This window comes from Electrona antarctica (assembly GCF_951216825.1).
Source record: "Electrona antarctica genome assembly, chromosome: 18".
NCBI classification, from domain to species: Eukaryota; Metazoa; Chordata; class Actinopteri; order Myctophiformes; family Myctophidae; genus Electrona; species Electrona antarctica.
This window is the reverse complement of record NC_136799.1, coordinates 24,854,152-24,874,266: the sequence shown is the minus strand read 5'-3', so window position 1 is coordinate 24,874,266 and position 20,115 is coordinate 24,854,152. Positions and strand designations below refer to the sequence as shown.

General features: G+C 44.0%; 1 protein-coding gene across 4 annotated transcripts in view; it reads right to left on the bottom strand.

The window, feature by feature from the left end:
• LOC306942129 (uncharacterized protein) overlaps positions 1 to 13,179 on the bottom strand; it is a 34,264-nt gene extending 21,085 nt beyond the window's left edge. The window contains exons 1-3 of one of the 4 annotated variants that reach the window (XR_013792243.1): positions 12,755 to 13,179; positions 10,903 to 11,052; positions 2,958 to 3,050 (exon numbers count right to left, since the gene is read on the bottom strand). Coding sequence is in view for 3 of the 4 variants with exons in the window: in XM_079527862.1 (XP_079383988.1) it covers positions 2,958 to 3,046 (89 nt within the window). In the remaining variant the exon portion in view is untranslated. The remainder of the gene's footprint in view (positions 1 to 2,957; positions 3,051 to 10,902; positions 11,053 to 12,754) is intronic. The other 3 variants (XM_079527862.1, XM_079527863.1, XM_079527861.1) reach the window with 3 other exon arrangements.
• Between the last annotated feature and the right edge of the window lie 6,936 nt (positions 13,180 to 20,115).

Here is a 20,115-nt window from a genome sequence, read left to right as displayed (position 1 = left end):
ACTCATTAGCCCACGGACCCCCATTTGAAAATATATGCCAGGGACCCCCATAAGAGAAGATTTTTACAGCTCTAGCAATGATTTTCAGCCATTTTCATTTAAAGGACCCCCAGTTTGACCTGAATTAGGCTACCGTCCCCCATTTCTATCTCTGGGACCCCACAGTATATTGCAAAATCAAAGTTAATTTAACTCTGAGAGTGTACAAATGTACAGGGAAATTGGTATACCCATAGTATGTACACTCAGAGTTTCAGACCCATAAGGGTCCATTTGGTTCCTAACTATTATTTCATTGAGGACCCCCTGTAACTCCCTCAAGGACCCCTAGGAGTCCCTAGACCCCACTTTGGGAACCACTGGCCTACAAGCCAGTTGGTACGAGATGCTATTTTTGTTTAAGAAGCGCCAATAAACCATTTGAAAATAGAATTCAATTCTAAATACTGTCTCTGCTGTAATTTCTGGATTTGTAAATGGCTACAAAACAGTTTATGCAGGCCTGCTTTTTAAGTAAAATATGCTTCCAGATGCAGGGACCACTTTCTGAGAAGTTATTTTCATATCATTAATTTGCATGTCTAGGGGAAAAAAAATAATCACACAGTGGTGCAACTCCCCTCTCCCCCTGCACCCCTCTCTACCTCTCTCTCTCTCATTAGCACTAGGCAACAGTGCAACACTATCTCTCTCTCTCTGTTTCTGGCACAACAGCGCCACTTTTGCCCCTACTGGTACTCATAGCCACACACATAGGTTAACACGGACATTGCTGTTCCTTGGAGTGGTTGCACCACTCAAAAAGATGAAATGAAATGATTACTATATTTACCCAGGGTATCTGGGCTAAGCTCAAGAACTTGTTTCCAGCCAGGCCCTGCTCATAGAACACATTTCATCGTAGTGGTTCAATGCCTTGTTCAAGGGCACTTCAGCGGTGGTAATTTTAACGTGTCGGACCGCTGATTCGAACTGGCGACCTTCCGGTATCAAGACCGCTCCGCTATCCGTTCGGCCACCGCTGCCATGGCTGTGTGTGTGCGCGGCCTCCACATTCCATTAAATTGTGCTCTTTTGTTGTTTCTCACAGCTGACGACCTTAGGTCTGATCACCCAGCTGATGTTAATTACCCACTTAATGTCCACGGACTGACGACGGGATGAGTAGAGGGAGAGCAGGAGATATTTCTTTAAAAAATCATAACTCTGGACAGGAATGGACTAGGAACTTACTTTTTCTTTGACATGCTCAGATATTTATGCTCTACAAGTTGGATTAAATTTTAGATCGCACAGATTAATATTCAGGCGCATTTGCGACCAAAATTGGCGCAATTTCAAGCACTGCTCTGTTTTTAGAGTGCATGGCTTAGTTTAGCTCTGATCCATAGCTCTAATGCGTTGCATTTAGAGCTATGTTGCTCTCAACTTCCGCCGCTCGCATGAATGCAGACCAGCCTCTCCTCTTTAGTGTAAATAAAAAGATCGTTTTTGCTACTCACCAAAACAAAGGCGGGTTGTGTCATTAGAAAGCCTACTTTCCTTAGTGGACGCACTGAGCCCCCCACCACACGTATAAACTGTACTTTTTGGCCAGAAAGGGATTTTTTTTCACCGGAGGAAAAATATTCTCTATGAGGCAATTCCTGGGCAATATCGGTAGAAGGCGCATTGGAGTAACTAAAAGTATTTTTATTCCGGTGGAAACAAAATCCTTTTTTGGGCAAAAAGTACAGTTTATACGTGTGGTGGGGGGCTCAGAGTGCGTCCACTAGGGAAAGTAGGCTTTCTAATGACACAACCCGCCTTTGTTTTGGTGAGTAGCAAAAACGTTTTATTTACGCTAAAGAGGAGAGGCTGGTCTGCATTCATGCGAGCGGCGGAAGTTGAGAGTAACATAGCTCTAAATGCAACGCATTAGAGCCATGGATCAGAGCTAGGCTTAGTTAAAACTATAAATATCACAGCATGAAGCAGCACTTTTACGGAGCTCTTCACCAATTTTCAACCTTTACAGTATGTTCATATTAGTAGTGGTCCTCCTCACTTTAATGCTCATTAGGAGGGCCCCATTCTGTCCACACACACGCTCCTCTGGACTGCATTTTGTGGGGATTGCATTTTTATATACCGTCTCAGAGGTGACCTGTGATAAGTTCAGAAACCTGCCTACTCAGTGTGGTAGTTTCAAACAAAGATTTCAAACTTTTATATTGGTTTCATAGATGCGACCACAGCAAGGGGCCAGTGAGGCTTTCCAACGTTGAGGCGCTCGGCCCTAGAGGTAAGAGGAGGGCCTGCAGGCGGACCCGTGGAAGTATGACGAGGAAACCCCGTGCAGCTGGGCTTTAACGTTGAGCGCGTTTGCACTTCCGCATTTTGGGCACCAAATTTTGGTGCCCAAATCGAAAAAAGGCGGAAGTAGACGGTCCTTCCGGGTGCTTCAAAACGCCACTGAGCAACTTCCACTGACATGAATAGCGGGGGGGGGGGGGGGGGGGGGGGGAGCTTCGCGCCAGATCAGTCTCTATCATTTTATATACTCTATGGACCACAGTGACAAGCTAACTTTCCAGGAAGAGAAAGGCAAGCTAACTTTCCAGGAAGAGAAAGGCTGTCGATTCCATTAGCTTGGAATCCAATAATGTCACTGGTAGGTGGGTTTCTGAACTGTCCACAGACCACCCACCTCTTGAAACACAGACCGAGTAGAAAGGAAATGGTGCCATCTTATAATGAGCATTAGTGAGTACCAGTTATATGAACATATGGTTGGGATTGGGGAAAGTGCTCCCTATTTGTGCATCCCTATTTTGGGCCTGTCATTATAGATGAAAAACCTTATTTTTGCACGACACCGTCATACAGTGAAGTATGAAATAGCGCAGGAGTGGTTATGAATGGGAGTCAAAGGGAAGAGTCAACCGAGTGCACTGGTGGTGGGTGCAGAGACCTACCTGTACAAGAGCAGTCCAGCACCAGTACCAGCAACTGCTAGAGCTGCTAGAGCTTGAACCTTCTTCAACGCCAATGCCTTCAATAACATCCTGCTGAGATGTGGATGGGAAAGAAAGAAAGAAACATCTTAAGTTTTTGTCCTGTGTGAAACACTGGTAATCGAAAGATTTATTCTTGACACCAATTCAGAAGACTTTAGAATGTCTAATAATGCATCGTAAACAAGATGAATGATAAATTACTAATAATCATTATTATGAATGACTAATGACTGAATAATTAACTTAATTTGTAACAACTTAAAGATGCAACAAGTAATTTTGTTTTGTTAAAATAAGTTAAATAGCTCTATATTCTGAAAGTAAACATTTTCAGGCCGGGATACCAATTTTATACTATCAGGAGAGTCATACAGGATATTATGAGCTATATAGAGCTTTAACTTAAAAACTAAAATCTAACTACACTACCTTTAACACAAAAGAGATCCATTAAAAACAAATAGAAGGTATAAAAAAAGCCATAAATGGAGATGAACAAAAGGCCTGTCCTTGACATGAAAGGGTTTTCAGAAGTGATTTAAAAGATGACAAGCTGACTTTAACAGCCTTAGATTTCTCAGGCAACGACAGGCAGGGCGCTCCAAAGCTTTGGTGCCCGCGCTGCAAAAGTCCAACGGCCCCAGGTAATGAGTTTAATGAGGCCAGTTTTAGGAACAACCACAAGGGTCCTACCTGAGGATCTAACGCCGAGTTCAGGCTCATCCAGGACCAGCACGTATAAAATTAAACTAGTAGCTTGGCCTTGTACGCAAGTCTTAATCAATTCTGAAACTCACAGGCAACGAGGGCACTGACGTCTGACAGGCAGGTTGCTCCAAAGCTTTGGTGCCCGGGCTGCAAAAGTCACACCGCCCCAGGTAATGAGGTAAGTTTTAGGAACAACCAAGAGGACCCTAAGTCCTAAACAATTCTGAAACTCACAGGCAACCAGTGAAGAGAAGCTAGGATGGGTGTAACTGTAATTATGTCTAAGACTTGGTTACTTAACAGTCTAGCAGCTGAATTTTGCACAAGTTGAAGACATTTTACTGAGCCCTGTCCCCGAGTACAGTGTCCATTTAACTCTGACTGAGTTAAATTAACTACTGAGGTTACTGAGAGTGTACGGGACTATACGGAGAGGAGCGTGAACGCATTCGCGATGTATTGTGATGACCAGCTGTTGTAAATCACAGATGAAGAGACTAAGGCCCAGGCCATACTACTCTGGATCTTTTGCAAAACGGATATTTTCGTCCTCAGTTTTAGAAAAAAATCCCTGCCCATACGACAGATATCCGAGTCCACACCCAAACGCATTGAACACAGGATAAAAATCACTGCAGTAGCACGTTTCAATTGTAGGCTATATTATATATTTACAGAGGTGCCAATCATATTCTTTAATGAAGGAATAAGTACCGCATTTTAAAAGCCACCTAGTGGAAGTATATGAGGTCGCACAGGTGCGACTTGCTGGCAGGATGAGTGGAGGGAAAAAAACATCCCGCAGTGCTTGCCCGATCCATTGATTGAAAACATTGGACGTTCGCCTGACGCCCAGTGTTCAAAGAACGATCGTTCACGAAAACCCACAAATAAGCCCTTCAGACTTGGATGGTCAGAGCGGCGCGATTACATACAAAGTCAATTCAAAGACGAGAATTGCGCAAACGGGCACGGCGTGACCTGCCGTGGTACAAACTGGACGAACCGAGGCGAATATATATTCAGGTCTGAACGCAGCTTATCCGACACAAATTAACTAATCTTTCTCAGCTGTACAATTTCACTGGAGCGCGCAGCGCGCATATCTAACTGCATGATGATCAGTCATGATCTACACAGACAGCCGACTCCCGACCCAAACACTGAGTGAAACATGTGCCACGAAAAATAGCTTCCAAAGCTTGTTATGTTTGCATCGAGGAGGTAGCCTATGTGTCCATACCATACGTGAAAATAGCTGATCTACAAGCTCACAACGCGTCGCGTCCGCGACGTGTTGTGAGCTTGTAGATCAGCTATTTTCAGAACGCGGAGATATGCAGGCTCTGAGAGCATTCCGAAACTTTTGCCTTCACAATAAAAGCATGCAGCTTTCACAAGTTGGCCCATAAAGACAAGGAAAAGGATTAAGAATTTGGTGGAATTTCACATTGCAAAAGATTTTTTCCAAAATGTAGAAATATTATAATAAGGAATTAATTTGGATAATGGTAATGGAGATATTGTACAAATTGTCACTTTATTAATCCAAAAGGTTTGGACTGCATTTAAGTTTCAACACAAAACCTTAAACTGACTTTCTGTGTGTGGAATATAAATATTGCCTTTATTGACTGAGTGACTTTGTGGTGGGTTGAAACCATCTACAGTGTTTTGAAGTATAACCAGGTAGGTTGCCGTTTTTTACACAGTGACCTTTGTAGGGGGTTTTATGATTCAAACCTTTAATGGTGGAAACCACTACATAAATAAATGGCGCCCGATGTGGGGGCATGATAAGATCATGTATTAATACCACGCTATACAAAGAAAAAAATGGTGCTACCTAATTTGTGGTGGCGCTACCAAATGAAAAGGTAGGTGGCACCAGTGCTACCTGTGAAAAGGTTAGTCTGGAGCCCTGGTTGTAGGCTACACATCAGTGAAATTAACCACTCTCTGAAATTGAGAGAGTGTAGGCCTGGCTCTGGGCCTAGCAAGCCGCACCACAGAGCATGGCTAACAGGGCTTAGGCACTACCCTACCATCTCTCTATATCATTTGATAAAGGCATATTAAAAACATGACTTGAAAATATAAACTTCACTGAATATATACCACTTCGAATTATAACCATCGGTTGAAGATTATCTGAATATCGCATGAGTAAAATATCAACTTCTTTGCGCAACGGGCCATTGCACTGAGGACTGGCAGTGTTTTACCTATACTTGTGAGGACCTCTGCTTGTTGCAACAGAGTGGGGCACCGACGATCTGCAAGCTCACAACGCGCTGCATGTGGACGCAACACTTGGAGCTTGTAGATACACGGAATGACGATAAACATTTCACAGAATATATACCACTTTGAATTAAAAACAATCGGTTGTGCTTCCCACTCGGCACCAATATGAAATCACCAGTCTGCACTGGACTAGTAGGCTAGGCTGATATATTCATTATTGGATGCAGCAGAGCTGCCTTTGCTCGCTGCAGTTGATGCAATCATGCAACATATGATACGTTTTTAAGTTGTTAACAGTGATATATAAACATGAATTGAATAGATCTGTGTAGTTCCCATGCAGGCACAAGCTGCATTTCACACGCTAATGAGCGGTGACATCATCGTTTGTCAAAAGCTCCGTTTCGCATGACTACACAGCTCCACCGATCCGATATTTTTGAAAATCTTCACTCATTTATCCGTTTAAAAAAACCTCCGTTTGAGTGGCCGAAAACGCCGTTTGCGTGTGGCTGAAAGGCCCAAACGCACAGAGAAATGTGCGTTTTGCAAAAGATCCATATACGTGTAGCTGAGGCCTAAAGTAAAACAACTCTATGGTAAAACACGGCTTGTTAAATAAAAGACAGACAAGTGATCATCTAACCTCGCCTCACCAGGCCACCCCATTCGACTGGTATCATGTATTGAATCGGCAAAATCATCCGTTATCAGCACGTTTGAATGGTGCCAAAATGTCCATACTGGCATCCTCACTGTTCAGTATGTCATTATCTGCGATTGTAGCATTGTCATTATCACTGATGTCCTGACGGAGGCGCGCCGTGTCTGGTGGCCATGAGCTACGTGAGGCACCGCCGAGCGAGGCGCTAGCCGAGCGAGTCGCCGTGCCGAGCGTTGCGAAGGCCACCAGACCCGACTCAGCGCCGTCCGAGTTACGTCCTGATAGGCAGAGAAAAATATATATTAGTAGCTCCTAGTTCCATGCACCTACAATAGTTGGAAATGACACGTCCACCAGGGGGAAACCTTGACCATGCTATGTGGTGAGGATGCCAGTATGGACATTGGCACCATTCAAACGTGCTGATAACAGATGATTTCGCCGTTCCAATGCAGAGACAACAGTCGAATCTGCTGACCAGGCTTTAGTGATCATCAGGCAAACTGCAAACATGTGTTCTCTCTGCAGTAAATAAATAGCGGTTTTATGTTGCAGGATAGTTTGTTGTTAGCCACCTATAGCAGAGCTCGACTCTCATTGACTGTCGCCGTCGGTCAGAGATATTAAATAATGAAATGACCGAGGTGGTGGTTTGACAGACAGAGCAGCAGGTAGGAAACGGGTCACCGACACTAACGCGAATGTATAACATGTGAGATATATGAGAGAGAGAGAGACGGAGAGAATAGTTATATATCCATAATATAGCTCGCGAGAGAGTGAGAGAGGAGATGAGAGAGAGAATAGAGTTATATATCCATAAAGAGAGAGTCACACTCAGAGGCGGCAGTGAGATGACTGCACCAGTGAAACGTTACGTTAGTCCATTATCTCATTTATCCCCTTTATTCTGACCTTGTTTATGGTGAGAAGCCTAAGTTTGTTCACACAAGTACTCAAGTAGGCTTAATAAATCCCATTTTGGCGAACTGAAAGAGCTCTAACACTGTGCACTAAACACTCAAACACCAACTTTATACACTTGATGCCGATGTAGGGCTTGTATGCCATCACAATCAAAATGGCGCCGGTAGGCGTGACAGCCTACCGTGACGTCAGCCTTGCATTCCCCATTGTAACATCACACAGCAAAGTACTCTGCAGACGGGCAGATTGCAAATTACAGAACCAGCCCATTGACCTCGACGCTTAAGACTGAAAACAAAAACGGTCAAAACCTCTCAGTGGAGTAAATAAAACACCATATGGATTACAGTACGTTAACAAACACATTAGCACTTTATACTTATAACACTATGTTGATCTAACGTTCTTGTACTAATTTACTACTCGTAGGCCTATTGGTATTACTACTGGTACCACAGCACCTCTAAGGCTCTTAAAACAAGGCTCCAGACATCCCAAAACAAACTGGTCAGGCTACTGGCCTCATGCACTCCCCGAACCCACCTCACCCCTGCCCACTTTGACAGGCTAGAATGGCTTAGGGTTGACGACAGAGTACAGCATCTTGCAATGGGTCTGGTCCACAAGATTCGCTACACCACCAAGATACCCATGTACCTGTCTAAATACTTCCTTAATGTCAACGAAGTCCACACCCACAACACCAGAGGGAGTTCAACAAACCATGTGCAACCCAGATTCGGAACAAACAAGGGACTAAATTAATTTCGCTCCTATGCCACCAAAATGTGGAACGCCCTACCAATAGTCATTAAGACATGCGAATCCCTTGACTCCTTCAAAACCGCTCTCAAAGGGCACCTACGGACGTCTGCAATTCGAAACTGGCCCCCGTAAAATCTGAATCCCCCACCCACCCTTTTTTCGATTGATTGAAATATTTATTAACAGTTTGCAGAATTACAGTACATTTCAAGCACAAACTCAATACAAAGGCTGTTAACTGTGAGTGGACGACCCAATTAAGCATTTCACTTGTTTACAAGAGGGTCCACCATGTTCAATTCATCAAAACATTTAGAGACGTACAAATAGACACTTCTATATAGACAAAAAAGAACAGGAATTCATCATAAAGGAGGTAAAAAGTGAAAAGAAACATATACAGTGAGGGAAAAAGGGGGGGCCAGTTTCGAATTGCAGCCATCCGTAGGTTTTTCCCCCTCACTGTAGGCCTATATGTTTTTTTTCCCTTTTTACCTCCTATGATGATTTCCTGTTTTGACTACTGTATATAGTTGTGTATATTCGTACGTCTCTAAATGTTTTGATGAATTGAAAATGGTGGGCCCTATTGTAAACAAGTCTAATGATGTATGGCTCCAGACTTCCCAAAACAAACTGGTCAGGCTCCTACTTGACCTAGCCCCCCGAACCCACCTCACCCCTGCCCACTTCGACAGGCTGGAATGGCTTAGGGTCGACGACAGAGTACAGCATCTTGCAATGGGTCTGGTCCACAAGATTCGATACACCACCAAGATACCCATGTACCTGTCTAGATACTTCCTTAATGTTAACGAAGTCCACACCCACAACACCAGAGGGAGTGCAACGAACCATGTACAACCCAGATTCGGCACAAACAAGGGACTAAATTATTTTCGCTCCTATGCCACCAAAATGTGGAACGCCCTACCAACTGTCATTAAGACATGCGAATCCCTTGACTTTCAAAACCGCTCTCAAAGGGCACCTACGGACGGCTGCAATTCGAAACTGGCCCCTGTAAAATCGGAATCCCTCAAACACGAACGCAAGGACAACACAAGAGACGGTCGCGGCCACACATCCAACTCAAGGTATGGCCACTGTGCCAACTTGGGGACCCAACGCAAGGACAACACAAGAGACGGTCACGGCCACAAAGCCAACTCAAGGTACGGCCACGGAGCCGACTTGGGGACCCAACGCAGCTCCTCCAAGGAAAACAAACAAATTAACGGAGCTGAACGTGAATCCCCCCCACCGCCCACCCCTTTTTTTCCCCTCACTGTATATGTTTCTTTAACCTTTTTACCTCCTTTATGATGAATTCCTGTTCTGTCTATTTGTACGTCTCTAAATGTTTTGATGATTTGAACATGGTGGACCCTATTGGAAACAAGTGTAATGCTTAATTGGGTCGTCCACTCACAGTTAACAGCCTTTGTATTGAGTTTGTGCTTGAAATGTACTGTAATTCTGCAAACTGTTAATAAATTCTTCAATCAATCAATCAATCAATCAATGGTCCACTCACAGTTAACAGTTTTTGTATTGAGTTGTACTTGAAATGTACTGTAATTCTGCAAACTGTTAATAAATCAAACTAATGGATCCCAATGCAAACAAGCCATAGTGCTTTTTATTAACAAACCTCTTTAACAGAATTCGTATTGAACTGTGCTTCCCATTGTGCTTAGACTGTTAATAAATCAAACTGTACTAATAGTATTGCGAGTTTTTTGGTTGTTCATGTGTTCGTTGGCAGCATGCCGGCCTATACTTTCAGCCCTGCTTTCAGCCATTTTTATTTATTTTATAACATTTTTGAAAACGAAAATCTTCTTTTGGGGTCCCTCCCTGGCACAAAACACATGTTCAGACGGGGGTCCGCGCGGCCAAATACATTATCAATTTGGGGGTCCTTGACATGACTTAGAACCACTTGTCTAAACAACGTGTTGGCAACGTGTTAACTGTTAATAAATTCTTCAATCAATCAATCAATGGTCCACTCACAGTTAACAGTTTTTGTGTTGAGTTGTACTTGAAATGTACTGTAATTCTGCAAACTGTTAATAAATCAAACTAATGGATCCCAATGCAAACAAGCCATCGTGCTTTTTATTAACAAACCTCTTTAACAGAATTCGTATTGAACTGTGCTTCCCATTGTGCTTAGACTGTTAATAAATCAAACTGTACTAATAGTATTGCGAGTTTTTTGGTTGTTCATGTGTTCGTTGGCAGCATGCCGGCCTATACTTTATTTTATAACATTTTTGAAAACAAAAATCTTCTTTTGGGGTCCCTCCCTGGCACAAAACACATGTTCAGACGGGGGTCCGCGCGGCCAAATACATTATCAATTTGGGGGTCCTTGACATGACTGAGAACCACTTGTCTAAACAACGTGTTGGCTAGCTAAAGCCAGCTAGCATAGCTACTCAACGTCTTGTGCATACAAAAGCCTCGCTTTGCAGGTGCTTCACTGCTTAATACTGTGCTTAGCCAATCACTTTACCATCATATACCCTTGTGTGAACCAGTTTGCAATTAAAATAATTCATTAATTCGATCACCAACGCTTACCTACGTTTGATGCTTCTCGAGTTGACTTGACTATCCACCTGGCATAGCTTAGTTAGTGTCTGCCTCAGCACGTGGGGGCGTGGCGTAAAGTCCTCAGCTCCTGGGTGGGTTCAACGTGAGCTCGTTTGGTGGATACCGCTCCGCCACCTACTGGACAAGAGTGTAACATAACATCACGTAATTTATCCTACTCATAGTCCATGGGCTAGAGGCCTATTTTTGGGATATGGGTACCACTAAAAAGGGACAAAGGTTGCATATGATTTTTGTATTGCTACATGTCTGTAGTTCATGAAATTATATGATAGCAATCTCAAAATGGCATCAATCAGTTTTCAGTAATATTCACACCAGCAGCGCAGCAGTTTAAATGACAGACAAGCGGATTTAAACAGCAGATTCCTTTGTTGACGGCTACGAGAGGATCCTTCATATCAACTTTATTATGAGCGTCAACTCAACCCGTGATATGGTACTCATTCCTCGTCCCCAATGGACTGTACAGGTATGCGAACTGTTCCTTCCAGTATACAGCTTACAAGTGTTGTACCTGACTTTCGTGGTTGACTTTGACCGTGACTCACGGAATGTTTGTTGTTAGCCAGTGATCCTCCGTCCTCGTCTCAGACCGCATTTCTTGTCCACTTGATGGTCCGATCTTCTTCTGTTCAATGCTGCCGTTGACAATACCGTTTTTTTGTTGACAATGTAAAGCGACTACGTGAGAAAATAACCTTAAGAGAGGCGATGGGATGGGCCAGGTTGTCAGACGCGCTCCGCTCCACACTCAAAAGGAATTCGCTGGATCCAAAACAATGCGTTTAAGGGAGTTTATTAAAGCAATATGAATAACTCAAAGGGTGCTCAAACATAAATCAAAGTAATCACAGCGATGAACGTAAATTAAAGAAAGCAAAATAAAGCGGTCAACAAAAAGTATGGCGTCCCACACACACCCTCTCTGTGTGTTCACAGCAGGTGAACAGGTGATGTTAAAGGTAACCTAGGGTCCGCCCCTATGCCCGTCAATCATCCACATTAACACCAGTGACAGCCTACTCATTTCATTGACCAAAATATTACAATAATCCAATTCATGGCTCCTACAGTTTTATTATGATGTTGGTCATGTCCATCCATAGTACAGACACAAAATGAACGAATCACAGAAATTATACTCAAAACCACTTTTTGAATATATACCTTACAATGGATTACACCATCACTGAATGGGGCAAAACGCAACGATTCTCCTGTGTTGTGTGTCTCCTCCCCAGTGAGCGCACAAACAGGAGCTAAGCATAAGGACCAAAACGATATGATGCATCAAATTCACTAATGCAAAGTTAATCACCAAATGCAAATCAGAGTGACATCCCACTAATTGACGCACAGGGCACCCCCCCCCCATCAACACAAGAATAGTCACCCTGATGAGCCAAACGAGTTTCACATGAGCTCCACAGAGCTCTGAGCATCTTTACACAAAAACCCACACAATACTGAATCAAATGCCTTTTTCCATGGCAAAAATAACAGTTACACACATGATGCGTGACATTTGTTTAGACCGTTAGATGGTTAGCAAATTTCAGTGTGCACAGAGTGAAAAATGGGACGGTATGTTAAAAACAAATTTGTCAGCTCAAACAGCAGCTTTAGCAATACTCTACTTTTTGCTCATCACATAAACAAGTTGAGTATTTTTGCCCAATTACACCAAATTGCAAACCTTCTCTTAAGCAAAACTCAACATGACTGGTTAGCAGATTTTCAAAAACCATAACAAGCTCCACACAGTTTAAGGCCAATTACCTGTGGCAGCAACACCTTCAAGAACATACACTCTCACCTCAAGACAGCAGTACCAAGGCAATATATGACCACTGATGTCAAACGGCTCAGGAGTACCAGAGACACATGCCCAGGGGTAGTAGACCTTATTGACACATCTTCAGACTGGGAGGCAGGTTAACCTGTTGGAATTTACCCGAACAACACTCATGCATTATAGCATTCCACCCCTCAGAGATGGAGGGCATTCCCCCCCCAGTCACATTATCCAGTTGCTGTTGGCGGTTCAGTACTTAAGCCATGGGGAATACCCACCCCATGGCCCTGAAGGCCAAACAAGGAAGCATCGGCCTCCGCCTCCCCCTCCTTATTCAAGCCCTCAGACGTACTCACCGCTGCTCCTCCAGGTGACAGTTCCAGGATACCCCCCTCCATGAGTCATCAACACAGTAGCCAATATTTACCTCTCTGGCACCACCAAACATGAAAATTTTACACTTTAGAAATGGCCAATGGTCAAAATTCCTTAACAATCTGCTAACCAAGCCAAATCAGGCAAAATACAAACCTTGCACCGGATTATACCCCAACCAACCTTTAAACCTTTAAATCTATCAAAGCCTTAGGACGAGCCGCCAAAACATGTTACGACCCTTAGTGTCTAGGGGCAAAGACCCGCAACATGTTGGAAATGAGAAGCAGCAGCTTATGCAAAAATATAGTTTATTAACCAGAAGGTGGATAAATTAATGAATATTTACATAAGATGAACCAATGAGTTGAATTCAGACTAACAACAACAAATGACAAACTACAACTAAGCAAACCTAATCCTTTCCGAAGGGATTCAAATCATAATCAAAGTCACTAGTTGGTTGGGGGAAAGAGGATTGCCTCCTTCCCCAGCGACGGTCAGGCTCAGACTGGCTTTTATAGTGAGGGCTGGGCCTGCCACCTCAGCGTTGCCATGGAGACGAGAGCAGCCACCAATCCTCTGAGGGTGATCAGTTCCTCACAGGTGACAAGGACAGTCTAAGAAGGACGAGACGCGAAGACTGTACGGGCGACGCCATGTTGCTTTGGAAGGAAAGAAGCATGCGCAGTTGAGACCAAGGAAGCTGAACGGGGAAGTGTTGGCTGCATATAGCCCATTGCGCATGTTTCTTTCCTTCCAAAGCAACATGGCGTCGCCCGTACGGTCTTCACGTCTCGTCCTTCTTAGACTGTCCTTGACAGGTGAGAAGGAACCTGGCCACGCCTCCGTGACCAGAGCATCAATTACTATGCTGATTGGAAATGAAGCCAACACCCAAGCCTCTTCCACAGAACACTGCAGCTCACCACCTGGACTGAAGATAGAACACACACACACCAACACAATACCCTCCTACTACTAATATCACCTCATACTATCATTAACCAAAAGTAGAACTCCAATAATAATAAATATGGCCAGGGGCCATCACACGCGTGCACGCAGGGCACCAGGAATCACTGTGCACAGCCCACGTGCCACACAGGTGTCATTCCAACAGGAGAGCTCCTGACGCACATGGGAGAACGCAGCAAGCTCCCCCGGGACCACATGAGGCCAGCCATCGTGAATGTAGGTGCGGAGGGTAGAAAGGATGGGGTCCTGTTCAGAAGCGTCCTTGAGCTCCTGCAGAGAGACAGTGGCCTGAAGGGGCGCATGCAACATGTTAACAATGTCCCGTTCAATACAGTCAGTGTCGACGCTGGGGCCGGGGCGGGGACAGATCGGAACAGCAGGTCAGCCACAACATTGTCTCTGCCCGGGGTGAATTTCAGATCGAAACTGTACTGACGGAGGCGGTCATACCAGCGGTGTAGTCTGAGTGGTCTGTGGCCTGTCCCGGACGTGGACAGCAGCGCCATAAGAGCCTGGTGGTCAGTTCTGAGAGTGAAAGAACTGTCTGTCTGTCTGTCTGTCTGTCTGTCTGTCTGTCTGTCGACTGTATCGATAGATGATCATGATAATATATATAACCTTTATTCCTTGGGTAAATCCCTGTGTCGCACAGGTAGCTATATTAGCGCAATGTTGCTGTTAAATAGTAAAACCAATGCATTGCAATTTTCACTTGAATAATGTTGATAAAACCGCATCGGAATAAACAGTGCAGAGCAAACTTTTGGACCTTGTTCGCTGTGTGTGTGTGTGTGTGTGTGTGTGTGTGTGTGTGTGTGTGTGTGTGTGTGTGTGTGTGTGTGTGTGTGTGTGTGTGTGTGTGTGTGTGTGTGTGTGTGTGTGTGTGTGTGTGTGTGTGTGTGCGTGTGTGCATGCGCACACATACGGAGAGAGAGAGTGATTTAATGAAAATCAAGATTTAACGCACGTAGGCTATCCTGCTATCACAAACAATTGGCCCTGTGTAGCCTGGCTATTCCTGTGTGTGTGGTGTGCATGCAGTCGCAGAGAGACAGAGAGAGACTAGAGAGAGAGAGAGAGAGAGAGAGAGAGAGAGAGTGCGTTCTCGCGCTTGTATCACGGTATCCTGCACGGGCGTGAGATGTCAAAATGAATTGGAATAATATAATGACAGATGCAAGTATCTGATAATATACAAAGTCACAATACCAACTGTGATGAGGCAGTATTGTTTTGTTTTAAAAATATAAGGTTTTCTTCATTTTCTGAAAAATGTTAAATTAGTTTTTCCATTTCCTGAAAATTAAGATTTTGGAGTTAAGTGGTTTCCTCCCGACATCAGAGTATATTGGATTAGATAGACTAGAGGTTTGTTCTGCTATGCGGCTCTCACATCTAGCCCCCATGTCATGATGTCATATCATGACATCATGACATGACCTCACAACAGCATCAACACAACCATTTAACTGTCCTTTAAAATGACTTGTCCCACATATTCCTCTTGTAAATTATGTATCAGTACTGATTTGTGTTGGTGAGTGAAATGTTTCACTGGATGGTATATCGGAATGGAAGAAGAAATAAGTACTTCCATTGTGCTGTGGTAGTTGGACACGAGGTCTACTGCTTTGGAGGAAACCTGAACCAGGCCATATGCATCCAGACTGAAGTGCACGTCTTCAACACAGTGTCTCTGCGCTGGACGATGTTGCCCCCTGTGGCAGCTGGAAGAGGAGAAGATCACCCTGAGGTTCCCGCCATGCGCTGGTGCAACTCAGCTATGCTGGTAGAATATTCCATCTACATTTGTGCAGGGGAATCGAATTACAATTGTTTAGGTACTACAATTCTTTATGCATTTGATGTCGACACCCACAGATGGTTCGAGCCCAGGGTTTCTGGGAATGTTCCAGAGCTGATGTACTTCCACTCAACCTGTGTCTTGGGGAAGGCCATATATATCCATGGAGGACATGACTTAAAATTGACTAAATACACTAATGACATCTACAAGTTGGTCACCACCACAATGGTCTGGTCTTTAGTTAGCACCAGAGGCACTCTCCCAACTACTTCCTCGGGTCACTCTGCCACTATCATCGGGACAAAGATGTTTGTATTTGGGGGCATAAACAACGAAAACATTGTATACAACTTTAGTGTGTTTGACACAGAGACCAACGTCTGGCTGAGCATTCCTCCTGCACAGCTTCTTCCAGAAGGACGCAAGAATCATTCAGCCTTTGCCTACAATGGAGAGCTGTACATATTTGGTGGCCAAAACTGGACGAGGAGCTTAAATGATCTGTGGAAATTCAATCCAGAAACCTTCTCCTGGAAGAAGGTGGAACCAAAAGGAAAATGCCCGTTTTCAATTTGCTGTTGCATGGTGGGAGATCGCATCATCCTCTTTGGAGGATACAAACTGTCCAGGAGAGGCCATGCAGTGATGCATGTACCCACTGAACTGTTCATGTTAGATTTAAGGCCTAGTCTGAAGGCATTATGCATGCTAGCAGTTATTCAGTACAATCTGGAGCAGTCAGAACTCCCACACAACATCAGGTGGGAACTGGAAAAACTGAAACTGAAAGAAATGGGTTGTAGCTGAAACTCCTTTGACAAGGCGGGGACAATGGAACGGGGGAGACGAAATTGCTGACCGCGGCACTCCCATTGATTTTAAACCTGTTGGCAAATGTAAGATCTCTGTGTGATGATCTCCTAGTGCGTGTTAAATTCAGCACGGAGACCAGGAATATATTTAAATTGTGTGGAAACATGGGTAACACAGTTAGCATCTGATGCTTCTATCACACTCCCTGGCTTCACTGCTCTTACAGCCCGCCGTGTTATTATTTTGTATTTGGTTAATTTGGTATATTTATATTTATGATGAGTTGGAATATGCTATTTTTGGCCTGTATTATATTGTTTTATTTTGTGTTCCTTGTAAGGTGGTGAAATGTGCTGTATGCTGAACGAATGTTGGAGAGATGTGTATAGTGCTGATGGTGAGTGTGAAGTGGCTGAGAACAGACATTGATGCAGATTGACAGGTCCAGCCTCTGGACCTGCCCCTTCCTCCCCATCCGATGTTTATGTCCACGGCTCCACGCCCTAGCCATGATTGGCTGTGCTACAGACTCTGCATCTATAAAGCCTTCATTCTGACCTGAGTTGTGTGGGGACAACCATAGATATAAAAAGATCACACCCGTGTGAAATAAAGGGGCGCTCTTGTCATCGTACATCATCATGGATCATCTCACACTGGCCAATCAGTAGGGCTTTGATATCTTCTGGCCAATTCCTTAAGCGCCCTTATTGGCCAAGCGCTCCCACCGGCCGCTGCAGTTCGTTGCAGCCATGTGTGTTCAGCGTAAGGAGGAAGTCAAGCGGAAGTGTGGAAGGCACACTGCGTCGCTGAGACTCAAGTGACTACTGGCCAATCACAGCGCATCTTTTCCAGGACTCAATTCAATCCAGAGGAGCTTTATTGGCATGAGAAACGACGTTTGAATTGCCTGTCTGATTGGCCTATACCAAACGTCCTTTTCCGTGACACACGCGGAAGCTTGGCAAGCTCTCGAGATACACACAACCCGGAGCCGAAGGAGGCATCTACCTTTTATGTCTATGTGGACAACAGCTAAACTGCAGAGACTCTATCCCTCTGGTCCTCCCAGGCCCAGCCCATAGCCTTTTTGTGTTTGAGATTGTTAGTTTACCTTCAGTTCCCATTGAATAATCTAGTTCTGGTTAATTTTGGTTCATTGAGTTTGTTTCATTGATCTTTATTATTTGTTGTTTGCCAGGTGTCTGGTATTTTGTTTGGTTGCATAATTCTTTATTGTTTTTTCTTAGCTAGGCAAGTACGGTTAGTGAATTGTATTTTTGTTTGCATTTATTTTGGTTAGGGTTAGGGGTTTAGGTTCGGGTTAGGGGTTTAGGTTAGGGTTAGGGGTTTAGGTTAGGGTTAGGGGTTTAGGTTAGGGGTATGTTTTCTTTGGTTGTAGAAAAGGAGAAAACAAAGGAGATGAGGACAAGGACTAAGTGATAACTAATGTGGGGACTAGGGTGACCAGATCCAAACTGTTAATTTGAGGGACAGAAGTATCGCTTGTGTGGGACGTTACGGGCTTAGCAACGTATTACTTAGTTGCTATTTAATGCCTTAATGTCATATTCAACCATAGGCCTAATATTGCCTATCATTTTGTAATTAAACCCATCTGGCATCTCACATTTTGTTTTAAAATGCAGATTTTGGTCATAGGTGGTATGGCCGATTTGGTGCTGTAGCCTGGGATATTTCTACAGGCCAAAAAACCACCCATTTCGACTGAAAATCAACCGATAATTCCCAGTAGGTTACTTTTTAAACAGATCTTATCTAGCCGATCGGACCTACTGCACATCTGGAGCCTACTAGCTGCGATTGGCATTGATAATACGAAAACCCGGAAAACGACCGGATTAAGGTTGGCGAACATGCGTTAAGGTTGGGACCGCGCTGCGACATGCTTGCGGTTATGTTTAGGTGAGGGTATGAGGAGGCTTGTCATATTCAGTAGGCAGTAGACCAAAACGGCCGGATTAAGGTTGGCGAACATGCATTAAGGTTGAGACGCGCTGCGACATGCTTGCGGTTATGTTTAGGTGAGGGTATGAGGTGGCTTGTCATTTGGGAACTGCCCATAGATCCGAAGTCCCGTTAGTCCGAACATGCACTGCTCCCGTGCTTGCGGTTATGTTTAGGTTAGGATTAGAGATAGGGATAGTAATTTCGGAACAAGGAACCTTCTGACTAACGACACGGCACCTGTCATTTTCAGTAGGCTCCCAGCATGTGAAGTAGACCGATAAGATCGGTTAACGTTTTATCAATGCCAATCGCAGCCAGTAGGCTCCAGACTACATGCAGTAGGTCCGATCGGCTAGATAAGAACGGCTTAATAAGTAACCTGTTGTCATCCACTGCAGATTGTCACTTATACCAAGGAAAAAATTATAAATGACCTTTGAGAAGGAAAAACATGGCCTAAAAGGACGACGACAACAAAACAACAACCTAATGGCCTTACAGATGAGAACAACAGCACCTCTCACCCCAGTGATAATGAGACCCAAAACAGGATAATCACGGAACGTGACTGAAGTAAAAAACAGGACTCAGACCAACTGTCACCCGATGACAGCACGATGACAGAACGATGATCTCTTTCTGATATGACATTTCAACCTATTGAAATGTGACAACTGGGGACTGAGACTGACATATTGTTTGGTATAAATGTTTGTGCATAGGAGATGACATTTGTTCAGAGCATCTTTGGAGACCTCTCTCTCCTTTTCATAGAGTTTACTCTTTTATACCTTAAAGGTTTTTCAGGGTTCTCACTTTTCCAGTGAAGTTATTAAGGTTGGGGTTTCTGGTCTTGGCTATACATTTCATAGCCTCATTCATAATAATTCCAACAGACATTACTATTAGGGGACTAACTATTAGGGCATTTGGACACTGATACCTGCCAGTGTCACGGTTCAAGTCAAGACAGTGTAGGACCCAAGCGCAAGATGAGAGGCAGAGGCAGCTCAGTTCAAATTAAAGTCTTTATTCATCAAACAGGAGGAGTATGCAGTAATCAAAGTCCAGGTACAGGTCAAAATACGTGTAGGCAGTCAGAACACGAAGGAAACAAGGAACACAACACAAGGGGAAAATACAAAACTGGGAAAACCAGGGGAAATACAAGGTAACGAGGAGTCACGATTCACGAACAAGACTAACAAACTCACTGTGACAAAGTACAACGAACCAAAAGAGAACTGAAAACACAAGGGCATATAAATAGACAAGGACTAACTGGACACAGGTGAATACAACTGACAAATCAACACTGGGAGACTACACTAATCACAAGGTTAGACAAGGCAGGTAAACATGAGCAACACAGGAAACCAAGAGACACTATATTACTACAAAATAAAAGGTACACAAAAGTAAAACCCAAAAGAAACAA